Below are 14236 nucleotides of genomic sequence, written 5' to 3'. Positions count from 1 at the left end.
CAAAAAAAAAAAAAAAAAAAAAAAAAACCTATGGAACTATCCCAATCATAGGATGAATTATTATGTGCGGACACCGGGCGTGAGAAATGTCTGATGTTCTCTCTGTTTACAGTAAAAGCGCAGCTCACCGCGCTTTTATTGTAGTAGCAGCGTTTTTACTGTAAACAGAGAGAAAACCAAACGGTTCTCTCTGCCCGGTGTTCGCATAGAATAATTTATCCAATAAGAGTCCACTATTATATTGTCAGCTGCTATATTTCAATGTATTTAAGAGATATTATTTACAAAATATTTTAGTACATTAATTTAAATATAATAAATTATTTTATGTATTAAAAACATATATTACAATTATTATATTTTTTAATATACATTTTAAAAATATCACATTGGCTAAGTTTTTAAGATTATATCTAATCGAACTGCATGTGATGATATGCCATCCATAATTCTCTCCATTCAAATTCTAAATCGCACATCAAAATTTGTTAGATGAACAATGAGATTTTTCACCTACGCAAAATTTTATATTTCGGAATTTGCTGAAAAAATGTACAGAATTGGAGAAAGATGATTAATTTCTGAATGAGATGAATAAGCGCATGGATTGAAAATAAATTACTAAATTTTTCGGTTGGAGATGCCTAACAGATCAGGCATATGCAAATATGCGGCATTTGATTTATAAAATATTATTAAAATTTGAACTTTACGTGATATATTTTACAAATTTGGCACTAAATTATGATCTTGCTGCACTCTCAGGATCTCCTTTTTGCATTTACGTCTCGGAGATTGAGAAAGAGAGAGAGAGGGCGGCAAAAGAAATCGGATAGGAAGCGACGTCGCGATGGTGCGCGGCGGCGACGGAACCTCCCCTCGCCGCTGGCCGAGGAGCAGAGGCCGCGTGTCACCGGCGGAAGATATCGAGGGAGAGAAGGCGGGGGAACTATTTCCCTGGTGGCGGCGGTCGAGCCGGCAGAAGCTCCGTCTGGTGCGGTACGATGAGCTTCCAGAGTACCTTAAGGACAACGAGTTTATCCTCAACCACTACCGCGCCGATTGGCCGATCCTCGATGCTCTTCTCAGCGCCTTTTCCTGGCATAACGAGACCGTCAATGTTTGGACGTGAGCATATTGATCGATTTTAGATCGAAACCCTAGCTTTGGTTGTCTTCTTTCTGCACGGCATGATATTGGTCATTGATCATTGTTTGGTCGCCTCTGATCGTGCTTTGCAGGCATTTGGGGGGCTTCTTCCTGTTCCTTGCACTCACTTTGGTGGGATACATGGACGTCATTGAGCAGCTCCGCAGCACCTTCAGTCCCACCATCTCCAGGTTTGTTGCTCATGTTCTTTTATTTTTCTTTCTTTCTTTGTTCACGTTTTCAAAAATAAAATTCCTAATTTTTGATCGAAACTAACTTTTGGTTTCAGGTTGATGTTTTTATCGATAAACGTTTCGATTGGAAAGAACTACACGGTGAATGCTATATCGGTCAGAGAAGTGTTCCTCTTTTTTTCGCTCTTTTTGTTTCCGCTATATCAAAATAAAAAGATACTAAAATACACTAAAATTGAATTAAGCACAAGAGTGAGAAGAAGAGAGGCTGGATCTCTTAAAGGCTTGATTTACAAGGAAGTCATGTTTTTTTTTTTTCTTAAAGAGAAGAACAAGTAGAGCCAAGCTACAAATAAATAATTCAGAAAGAGAGAGATTTTGCATAAGATTTTTACAGCCCGAGTTCTGCCAATGATCCCTTATTTGTAGACTAGTATCAATATCAACATTATGAATTTGGCTACATATATAATTATATAGAGAATATGTAGGTTGCACCTACTGTAGCTAATTGTGTAGCAACCAAGTTAAACATATAGTTGGCTAGTTGTCAGAGGAATATCAGTCAAGTTCTCAATTCAGGGTGAGTACTTTGGCGAGTTCAAGGTCAACATTAGAAAATTATCATTATAGTATAATTATATAGAGAATTTATAGGTCGAATCCATTCTAGCTAGCTTTGTGGCAATGGGTTAGATTTGTTGTTGGTTGGTATTAAGGGGAAAATCAATTGTATTTTGAATTATGGGTGAGAACACTAGGCAAGTATTTATGATAAGAGCCTCTGATCTATTGGAGAATAATTTGGCATGTTGACATTTTATTTGATGAGCAAATAACTTCGACTAATAAGTAGCTTTGTGAGTTTCTTGGGCGAGTTCAACAACTTAGTATCATGAGTCAAGTTAGAGCTAGCTCTTAGGTGATTTTTTCTAGATTCAACTTTAAAAAACTTTGGACTAGCAAGTTTTGTTTAAATAATTTTAGTCAATTCTCAATCAAAGACTTATTGAACTTAGTTGAGGTCCTCACAATGACTTCAGTGACCAAGCTTAGATGAATATTGGTGTATATCAATTCCCCAATTATCTTATTCTTTCTAGAAGTCAAGGATATGAAAATAAAAGTACTAACAAACCCAAGTTGATCTATGTAACTTGAGTTATAAGCATAGATTGATGCTGAGTTTTATGCAATAGGATACATGAAATTTCAGCACATGTATTACACGATTGCATTGATGCATATAAATTTGAGGTTAATGGTTCATTTTCGATACTTTATTGCTTGAGCTCTGATCATCATGCTCTTGACCTGCAATTGCTTTCTTTCTCATCATATTGTATATATGCATAAATTCAAGTGTGTTTTACGCTCAACTATCATCAATGAGCTAAAAAAGAAGCTCATGGAGGCTGCCAAATAAAATTATCCTCTATCTACCAAAGGTTTGTTGGTTGAGATGCCTCCTTTGAAATTTAAAGTGAAATGCCAAATAGTTAGAGAAAGTATTTCTACTTAAGGACTCAACCTCTATTGCATTTAGGAGATCAGAACATCCTCCCCAAACCATTTCATTATCAAACTTAATCACGACTTGGATATCTTCAAATATTCTTAGTGCTTTTGGTGGTATTCTCTATGATTGAAATGTTTCCTTTATCATTGTCACCTACTTTGCAAATGCTCATCTCCTTTTTATTTAAATGTCTTGGACTCGTTAACCTTTATCTCACCATTTTCTATGGTCCGCTCGTCCTAATTTTGAAAAATGTTTTTGGATACAATTTCACAAAAAAGATATTAATTGGCATGCCCTTGCATCAATGGTGAATATGATGCAACCTAGGTTCTAAAACAAGTAGGAGAACACTAGGAATGCAACATGACATTCCTTTTTAATAAAACATAAACTAACACCAACTGAATGAAACTTAATAGTAAACAAATATAAGTAAATGATTTAGAAATTTTGCAAAGAAACAAACTAAAATTTAAAATTAACTACCCTTAGAACAACCTAAAAAGTTCACTTCACATGCAAAACCCAAAATAAGGAATGTGCTCAAAGGAAAGGAAAAACAGCCAGCAGCAGGGAAAACTGGACAACAACATGGGGAAAAACAACCATCATAGAGAAAGTCAGCAGCAAGGAAAACGAGACAGCATGAGGAACACCAAGCAACCAACGAACATGGGAAGAATTGGGTCAAGCCCAATAAGGAAAAACAGTCCAAAATTAAATACTCATTTAGCCACCAAGGAGCAAGGAGACAAATTCAACTTAAGTGGAAAGCCAATGGAGATAAATTACCTAAGTGCATCAAACTCAAGAATGATCATGGGTTGTTTTTCATCATAGGGTAATACAAATAAAAAGAAACATGTAAAAGTAAAAAACATCCAAAATATAGAAAAATAAAAATAGAAAATGATAGTTCTTGATTACATCAGAATATAATGATATCCTCTCTTTGGATGATTGATTCTCTTCCTCTTTAAACTCCCCTCCCTCCTTTTTAATTTTTTATTTTTTAAATTGGTTTGTGATTTTAACTTGCTTGATTTACCTCTAATAGAATGACATTTCACCTGTTCCAATCATATCTTTCAACAAAATCTTACTAATATTGAACATTTATCATCTCGTTTGATTAAGAAACCCATTTTCTTGACTAAAACAATTTGCTTTAAGCTGACTTCTATTTGATCATTGCTCGGTGATGCTAAACTTATGATTTCATTCGTACAAAGTCGTCCATCTTTCCTTTTTAACAATATTTAATTCATTACATAACAATTACAAATAAAAGATTGTGGAGTGGTGGAGCTATTTAAGTGTTATTTAGTATAATTGCTTTGCTGGGTTGTTAAATTTAAGTTCTTTTTAAGATGATTGAACCAATGAAAAGGTTACTAATCCTATTCATTTTGATAATTAAATCTTGATCTCTAAGCTTGAATCCTTCACAGGAATGTAGAAGATACCTGTCCCTTCGTGTCCTTCCCTTTGAATTTGATAACTATGACCAAGTAATGATGAAACTTTATCTACCTAAAAAAAGAGTGAGGAGATTTTTAGGGGTAGAGAGTTAAAATTTGTTGATTTTTCAATAATGATAGAAATCCATCTAACTTATATAAAATTGTCAATAATTATTTAAAAAAACAGAACTTAATCCAAGTCAGTTTTGACAGGAATAATTCTTTCTTTCACTCCAAGGATGTTGCAAATGATTTTGCACACCATTTCATATCCATTTTCACCTATTCCAATCAGCATTTTCTTCATTAATTTGGCTTACATTACCCTATTTATGATCCTCAAAATCTCAGCTCTCTTGGCAAAATGCCTTAACATTCGGTGAAATCAAAGATGCTTTGTTCAATATGTGTGGAATGAAGTTTGGGGCCTTTGAAAATGCCTCATGTAGTTTGGGGAGAAGATGTTAGATATATCACCTCCAAAGATGAAAAACAATCATAGATCTTCTCTCTAATGTAAAAATCAATGGTAGACAAATTGCTCCCATAAATTTGAACACTCTTGATTGAAGATGTTTGTTCACGTTCTTAATTCAACAAAATGAGATTTAGACAAAAAATTTATTAAAAAATGGTAAACTCAAATAGTAGTCAAGCATATAGAGGCCTACAATAGGGTAAAACAACCAGACAAATGAGACAAGTGGGTGACATTAGAATGAAGAAATAGGAATGTGGGTCTTGTAATTCACAAAACGGGGATTACCCAACAATAAAAATAGACTACTTGGCATTAGTCCCAAAGGATAGATTGAAGGAATTGACCCATGAAAAGGAACTTGACCTATATTTTCTCAAGTAACCATTGAGAAATGCCTAAACAAGAAGAAGGGCCTAATGTTAGGTGAACATCTTCTTAGATGCTTAATCTTGATAATGGGTACCGTAAGTAATGATGACATGACTTATATACTTTGGGCAAGTAAGACCTTTTTAACTCCATCTATGGATTTTTAAGGCCATGGCATCAAGTTTCGATATATTACAAGATAAGTTGACTCATAGCGGGAAAATAGGTCCTACTATCTTGCCATACACGTAAGATGATCCTAATGAATATGAGGGGCTACAATGTATAATGAAAATGTAATATTATTCAGAGTCTATATGTTTCCATAACTCAAGATTATGTAGTATGTGTTTTGATTGACAATATAATATTGAGTATATAACTAATGCTTAGGCTACTAGGGAAAACAAAATCCTTCTAAAGGTTTTTTTTTTTAATAGAAAAATAGTCATAGAATGTTGAATTCAAAGAATGTTTTGTTAATTTTTTATTTTTTTGAAATATTTTTTGAGATTCTAATGCACAATGTCTAAAAAGAAAGTAAAACAACATTCACAAACAATCATGAGATAATGAAGTGCAATAAATATTCATATAATTTTAGAAAGCTGGAAATTGAGAATATGTGAGGTAGAGGAAGGAAATGCAAGAAATATCAAAAGATTCCTCAACCTCTTGGTCTTTTATCTTATTCTCCAAGGGTTTGACCCAACAACACATACACTAAACCTATCTTATTACATGAATTTAGTTATTGCATTAACCTCTAATTATTATAATGTTTTTCAAACGAGTAAATATTTAAGTGCCTATTGTTGAGTCCAGTAATTAGGTTGTTAAGCCTAAGTAAATGTCCCAAGGCTACCAAGAGGGGGGTGAATTGGTAGTTTTTATAATTTTAAACCCTCTTAATAATAAAGTTGAACCGAAATGAAATTTTCTTTTAAAGTTAGTAGAAAAATGTTTTTCAACCACAGAGTTGTTTAAACTGAAATTTAAAGTGCGGAAACGTAAAAGCTAAAAAGTAAATGACATCAGATTTATAGTGGTTCGGTCTATAACCAGACCTACATCCACTCCTCAGAGGCACCCTCTGAGTATTGCACTAATACCAATAGTGACTCTCCTTTTGCACCCACAGCAAGGCGGAGAAGCCCTTACAACACACTCTTTTCACCACTCCCCGGTGCGGCAGAGAACCATCCGTCCTTTGGCGCCACAGTACTCACTAGCAAAATGCTCAACTTTAGAATTTTTATATTTTTTAAGAAAAATTATTTCACATATTGAATTATTACATAGTATTAGTTGAAACAAAAAATAATTATATGATTTATAGTTTTAGTTGATGTGAAATTAATAAATATTAATTAATAGTGCTATAAACAGCGGCGGATTTACACTGGGGGCACTGGGGGCACGTGCCCCCACTGACTTTTTATTTAAAGACTAATTAAATATATTAAATACTAACTAATTATAACTAAAAGCAGAATTTGGGGGTTTTGGCTCTAAAATTACCGCTATCTGCGATGGAAACCAAAAGGGAAAAACTCGAAAAGTTCAAATATTTCTCTCTTGCGACCAGACGGCGGAAGATCAGGCGGTCGCGTGGGCCTGCATGCTCGGCGGTAAGAATCCGTCACTCCTCTCTCTTCATCTCTCTCTCAGATTGGACAAAGAAGCCGCCGCTGCTCCCTAATCCCTCCCACTCTTACTTCGTCCCCCAAACGACCAAACCAGAGAGAAATAAAATCTAGAATCTCTCTCTGTCTCTCCCTCTCTCTCTCTCTCTCTCTCTCTCTTTCTCTCTCTTATAAGTGTAACTGTGTAAGAATCCATCAATGATCCAGTCATCCAGCCCGTGAAAAAGAGTGTGTTTGTATTTCTACAATGGTGTTCTGCTTATTTTTTTAATTGTTGTCTCTTGGAAATATTTTTTTTTACCTCCTATGATCCAGCCTGTGCATTTCACTGTGGTTTGGATTTTATTCACATATATTTTTGTTTGTTGGATTGTGATTTGTGAGTTGGGTTGTTCTAAGCTGCTGTAGACTTTAATTGTTTATTTATTTATTTTTATTTAGGAGTAGTTTTGAGTAGCATTTAGATTTTTACCATGATTTCTTATCATATATTACTTCCATCAGCTAGCCTATTCCAACCTATTTCAACCATTGTAGTCTGTAGACAATCAGCTAGCCTACGTTATGGAGCAAGTAACATGCGTGGTGAGTTTAATGGACTGAAAACATTAATCATGAAAGAATGAAGACTCGACGGGAGAAATCATAGATACTAGTTAAGAAGAATCTCATAATTTATTGTTCTCAATTGTAAGTTTTTTTTGTTTTTCATATGTTTAATCTTTTTTATGATGAATCAAATGATTTAAAAAAAAAATTTAAACCGCCCATGTCGGTCCCAAGACCGGATGAAAAAGGTTGAGGATTTTTTTACTTCAATGATTTGTGCCCCCACTTGAGAAAAATCCTGGCTCCGCCCCTGGTCATCTACTTTGCAAATGCTCATCTCCTTTTATTTAAATGTCCTGGACTCGTTTAATCTTTATCTCACCATTTTCTATGGTCCTCTCGACCTAATTTTGAAAGATGTTTTTGGATAAAATTTCACAAAAAGATATTAATTGGCATGCCCTTGCATCAAATGGTGAATATTATGCAACCTAGGTTCTAAAGTAAGTAGGAGAACACTAGGAATGCAACAATACACTCCCTTTTAATAAAACATAAACTAACACCAACTGAATGAAACTTAATAGTAAAAAAATATAAGTAAATGATTTAGAAATCTTGCAAAGAAACAAACTTAAACTTAAAATTAACTACCCTCAGAGCAACCTAGAAATGTCACTTCACATGCAAAACCCTAAATATGGAATGTGCTCAAAGGAAAGGACAAACCAATGGTTCACCATAGAAATTTTGATCTAGCTCAAGTCAGCGCTCCTCCAGCAAATACCAACAAACAGGACATAACAACACCTTGAAACTCACAATATTTGGAGAAGAAAGATATATGTGGTAGTCTGAAAGGGAAGCCATGGAGAGAATATTATATAGAAGATCGAGACGAAATAAAAGAAGTAAGGTAGAGGAAGATAGCTCGCAAGCTAAATAAATCGTAGGTTTTAGTGTGCTTACACTAGCAACAATAACAACCAAAGCTTCCAGCAGCAAACAACCCATATATATAGGAGAAGAAGGGGGAAATGGTCATAAATTGCTCACTTAATTATGTCACCCAAACAAACAATAGAAGCCTCTCAAGTTAATCATTTAATGAGGAGTGAATATACTTAGTATAGGAAAATAACAAGGTGGAAATCGAATAGCCGGCAGCATGGGGGAAAACAACCAACATAGGAAAAGTCAGCAGTAGGAAAAACGGGATAGCAGCATGGGGAAAAACAACCAGCAGCAGGAAAAACTGGATAGCAATATGGGGACAAAGAACCAGCATAGAGAAAGCCAGCAGCATGGAAAGCGGGATAGCATGGGGAACACCAAGCAGTCTTCCAACATGGGAAGAATTGGGCCAAGCCCAATAAGTAAAAAACAAACCAAAATTAAATACTCATTTAGCCACCAAGGAGTAAGGAGGCAAATTCAACATAAGTGAAAAGCCAATGGAGAGAAATTGCCTAAGAGCACCAAACCCAAGCATGATCATGAGTTGTTTTCCATCATAGGGTAATACAAATAAAAAGAAACATAGAGTCCAAAACATTGAAAAGTAAAAAACATCCAAAATAAAAAAAAAATTAAAAAATAGAATGATAGTTCTTGATTGCATCAGAATATAATGATATCCTCTCTTTAGATGATTGATTCCCTTCCTCTTCAAACTCCCCTCCCCTTTTTTTTTTAAATTGGTTTGTGATTGTAACTTGCTTGATTTACCTCTAATAGGATGGCATTTCATCTGTTTCAATCATATCTTTCAACAAACTCTTACTAATATGGATCATTTCTCATCTCGTTTGATTAAGAAATCCATTCTCTTGACTAAAACAGTTTGCTTTAAGCTGACTTCTATTTGTTCATCGCTCGGTGACGCTAAACTTATTTTAATTCATTCATACAAAGTTTTCCATCTTTCCTTTTTAACAATATTTAATTCATTACATAACAATTTCAAATAAAACGTTGTGGAGTAGTGGAACTATTTCAGAGTTATTTAGGATAATTGCTTTGCTGGTTAGTTAAATTTATGTTTTTTTTAAGATGATTGAACCAATGAAAAGGTTCCTTAATCCTTTTCATTTTGAGATCTTGTTCTCTAAGCTTGAATCCTTCACAGGAATGAAGAAGATACCTGTCCCTTCGGTCCCTCCCTTTGAATTTGATAATTATGGCCAACTAATGATGAAACTTTATCTACCTAAAAACAAGAGCGAAGAAATTTTTAGGGGTAGAGTTAAAATTTGTTGATTTTTCAATAATGATAGAAATCCACCTAACTTCTATAAAATTGACAATAATTATTTAAAAAAATGAACTTAATCCAAGTCAGTTTTGACAGGAATAATTCTTTCTTTCACTCCAAGGATGTTGCAAATGTTTTTGCACACCATTTCCTATCCATTTTCACCTCTTCCAATCAGCCTTTTCTTCATTAATGTGGCTTATATTACCCTATTTATGATCCTCAAAATCTCAGCTCTCTTGGCAATGCCTTAACATTCGGTGAAATCAAATATGCTTTGTTCAATATGTGTGGAAAGAAGTTTGGGGCCTTCGAAAAGGGCTCATGTAGTTTGGGGAGAAGATGTTTGATTATATCACATCCAAAGATGGAAAACAATCATAGATCTTCTCTCTAATATAGAAATCAATGGTAGACAAATTGAGAGGTCTCTCCCATAAATTTGAACACTCTTGATTGAAGATGTTTATTCACGTTCTTAATTCAACATAAATGAGATTTAAACACAAAATCTAATAAAAAATGGTATACTCAAATGTAGTCAAGCATATAGAGGCCTTCAATATGTTAAAACAACAAGACAAATGAGACAAGTGGGTGACATTAGAATGAGGAAATAGGAATGTGGGTCTTGTAATTCACAAAAAGGGGATTGCTCAACAGTAAAAAGAGACTACTTGACATTAGTCCCAAAGGATAGATTGAAGGAATTGACCCATGAAAAGGAACTTGACCTAATTTTCTCAATTAAAAATTGAAAAATGCCTAAACTGGAAGAAGGGCCTAATGTTAGGTGAACATCTTCCTAGATGCTTAATCTTGAAATGGGTACTGTAAATGATGATGGTATGACTTATATACTTTAGGGCAAGTAAGACCTTTTAACTCCATCTATGGATTTTTATGGCCATGACATCTAGTTTTGATATATTACAAGATAAGTTGACTCATAGCGGGAAAATAGGTCCTACTATCTTGCCATACACATAAGATGATCCTAATGAATATGAGGGGTTACAATGTACCATGAAAATGTAATATTATTCTGAGTCTATATGTTTCCATAACTCAAGATTATGTAGTATGTGTTTTGATTGACAATATAATGTTGAGTATATAATTAATGCTTAGGCTACCAGGGAAAAACAAAATCCTTCTAAAGTTTTTTTTTTTTAAATAGAAAAATAGTCATAGAATGTTGAATTCAAAGAATGTTTTGTTAATTTTTTATTTTTTTGAAATATTTTTTGAGATTCTAATGCACAATGTCTAAAAAGAAAGTAAAACAACATTCACAAACAATCATGAGATAATGAAGTGCAATAAATATTCATATAATTTTAGAAAGCTGGAAATTGAGAATATGTGAGGTAGAGGAAGGAAATGCAAGAAATATCAAAAGATTCCTCATCCTCTTGGTCTTTTATCTTATTCTCCAAGGGTTTGACCCAACAACACATACACTAAACCTATCTTATTACATGAATTTAGTTATTGCATTAACCTCTAATTATTATAATGTTTTTCAAACGAGTAAATATTTAAGTGCCTATTACATAATAAGAACAGTACAATGCAGAAGAAAATTTAGGCTTCCTAATGAGGGGATATTCTAGGGAAGTATAACTCGAAGTGGTACACATGTGCATGCATGCTTGCAAAATAGGCATACTGCATAGTCTTCCTAATCCAGAAGAAAATTTAGGCTTCGATTGTGACTGCTTTTTTATTGCTTCTTAAAGTAGCTTTGTATAATTTTTGTACAACAAAGCTGTTTTAAGAAGCAGGAAGAAAATCGTCTCAAACAAAGTCTTAGGCTTGTGTAATTAGGAATGCCAATTGACATTAACCCATGGGATTCGGATCACCTGCTTGGGATCAGGCCAAGGGAAATGCATGGAGATTCTATGAATGAATGTCATTGAATCTAACCGCATTTCAACGACCATCTATACTTTTGATGTTACAAATTAAATGTGATTCTTTTAGGTTAGGAAAGTAAAAATCTAGCGATATCATCAATGCGCTGGATGAATGATCCCACTAACAGCTCTCCAGGTTGGAGTAAATCACAAAGAAAAAGAGAGCTTATGTTTTGAAATATAAGAGTGATTCGAATCACTGGAACACGGGAAATGAAACGATATAACTAAGCGAGCTTGAAAAAGAGGTCAAAAAGTTTTCAATAAATCCTGATGGGCTATATATTTATTTTTTCAAGGAAATATGGGTGTGGATTATGGGTACTACACATCAACATCAAATCTTTATCCTGCTATGTGGGGTCGGCTACATGAATCATTTTTTCTTCATTGTGCCCTGTTAAAAGTTAAATTCTCATTCATAGTTTTAATATTTTCTAACCAAGTCTTTTTAGATCTATCTCTACTTTTCTTAACATAAGTCAAATCTAATACATCTACTTTCCTAACCGGGTCATTGTAAGGCCGCCGTTTTATGTGACCAAACCATCTAAGACGACTCTATCTAATCTTATCTTCCACTAGAGCTACTCCAACCTTTTCACGTATATGCTTATTTCATATCATGTCTCTAAGAGTAAAACACTCATCCACTTAATATTATGCTTCTCTTTTAATGGCCAACATTCTGCACCATAAAGCATTGCAGGTCTTACCATCATCTTATAGAATGTTTTCTTAAGTTTGAGGGAGGCTTTTCTATCCCGATGCATTTCTCCTCTTCAACCATCCAATTTGTGGAGGATTTCCTTAATATTCTTAATTGTAGAGGATTTCCTCCAAATTTTATCTCTTGGATTGCGTCTATTTCTCATCATTCTTCCTCATTTATTGTCAATGGGATGGTTAGGCATTTTCCCATTATTCAGTGATCCCCCCCTCTTAATGATTGAACTGCATCAAAGGATGCCATATTTCTCATTGTTCACAGTTATTTGTTAATCTCAAAATTCACTAATAATAAAACCTTGTGACCAATCTTAGGCAAATCCATTGCCTCCAATGCTCTTTCTTTAGTTCAAGGGTTCTTCTAATCTGAAAGCTGGCAATCTTGCCAATACTACCCTTTGCCTCTTCTTGGCCATTCAATGTATCCAGAAGTCTATTGTCAATAATAATGACTCTTGCATGGCTTCTCTAAGGGCATCTCTAACCGAGCTTCATTCGCCCATTTATCGCGCCCATGAGCATCCATCCGATAAGCGAAAATGTATTTTTGTATTTTATACCAGCTGTGAACAATGCGACCCTAACATCGACGTCACACTATTCACATAAACTTATTTTTTATGTAAAAAATATAGTTTAGAAATGGATATTATATATATATTATGTTAGAAATAGAATTTAGTTAGAGATGAATTATAATTTGCTTCGGCCTTACTCGTGGAATTACTGCTTTTGTTAAATTGTTTTGGAACAGGAATCATGAACATTTTAGCAAATATATTTTGAAATGAGGATAAAATAAATTTTAATTTATTGTTTATTTATTTCATTTATCTCAAATGCCAATTCAAAATTACCTTTTTATTAAAAAAATTTCATTATTCATACTAAATCTTAATGCAGGGCTCCTCCAACACCCACCAGGTCCCCAGGTGGCCAATCCTCATCTTCCTTGCAGGCTCCATGTCCTGCCTTGCTTTCAGCGCCATCTCCCACCTCCTCGCCTGCCATTCCCGCCGCCTCAACCTCTTCTTCTGGCGCCTGGACTACACCGGCATCTCCATCATGATCATCTCCTCCTTCTTCCCCCCAATCTACTACGCCTTCCTCTGCCATCCTCTCCCCCGTCTCATCTACCTCTCTTCCATCACCGCTCTCGGCTCCCTCTCCATCATCACTCTCCTCTCCCCCGGCTTCTCCTCCCCTCGCTTCCGCCCCTTCCGCGCCGCTCTCTTCCTCGCCATGGGCTTCTCTGGACTGATCCCCGCCGCCCACGCTCTCGCCGTTAACTGGGACCACGGCGCCGCGCACATTTCGATCGTGTTAGAACTCGCCATGGCTGCCGCTTATGCCGCCGGCGCGGTTGTTTACGTCAGTAGGGTGCCGGAGCGGTGGCGGCCGGGGGTTTTTGACATCGCCGGGCATAGTCATCAGATATTTCATGTGTTTGTGCTTTTGGGAGCGCTCACGCACTATGCCGCCATCGCTGTGATGGTGAATTGGAGGGTAGGGGGACCTGGATGCGCTGTGGTTTGAAAAGGGGTTGAAATTGTTCATAAATGAGAGAAAATTGTATTATCAAATAATTTGTATACGGAAATTTCATAAAAAATCTATTTTATATATTCAATATCTAAATTTTTATGTTTATTTATAGCTAAATGAAATTGAAATATATGCATGAAATTACATATTTTCTTTTAGATAAGTTGATTTACATATTTTCCTTTGGTGTGAGAATGGTTGATTAAATATATTAAAAGTATAAAGGGATCAAGTTCGAGTTAGCTTGTTTAATAAACGGTTTAAGTTCGTCTTTAAAATTCTAACATGTGTATTAAATATATCACATTTGGGCTGACCAACAAACTCTTTGTGATTCAAAAATGACCTCTTTAATATATTTTGTTTAAATTTTGTTTTGTTTGAATATAATCTTTTAGTTTTTTATCAACTAA

The 14236-nt window shown here is 34.9% G+C and overlaps 1 protein-coding gene across 1 annotated transcript; it reads left to right on the top strand.

Moving 5' to 3' along the window:
• Positions 1-908: 908 nt before the first annotated feature.
• On the top strand, positions 909-13910 carry LOC110100311 (heptahelical transmembrane protein ADIPOR2; the record flags this gene model as incomplete). The annotated part of the gene is given in 4 exon segments (XM_020827756.2): positions 909-1128; positions 1242-1340; positions 1439-1499; positions 13182-13910. Coding segments are annotated over 4 exon segments (1013 nt in total), but the record flags the coding sequence as incomplete, so codon positions are not given.
• Positions 13911-14236: the final 326 nt, after the last annotated feature.

This window comes from Dendrobium catenatum, unplaced genomic scaffold (genome assembly GCF_001605985.2).
Source record: "Dendrobium catenatum unplaced genomic scaffold, ASM160598v2 fragScaff_scaffold_1220, whole genome shotgun sequence".
NCBI classification, from domain to species: domain Eukaryota; kingdom Viridiplantae; phylum Streptophyta; class Magnoliopsida; order Asparagales; family Orchidaceae; genus Dendrobium; species Dendrobium catenatum.
The sequence above is the reverse complement of the archived record's forward strand: the minus strand, read 5'-3'. Positions and strand labels throughout refer to the sequence as shown.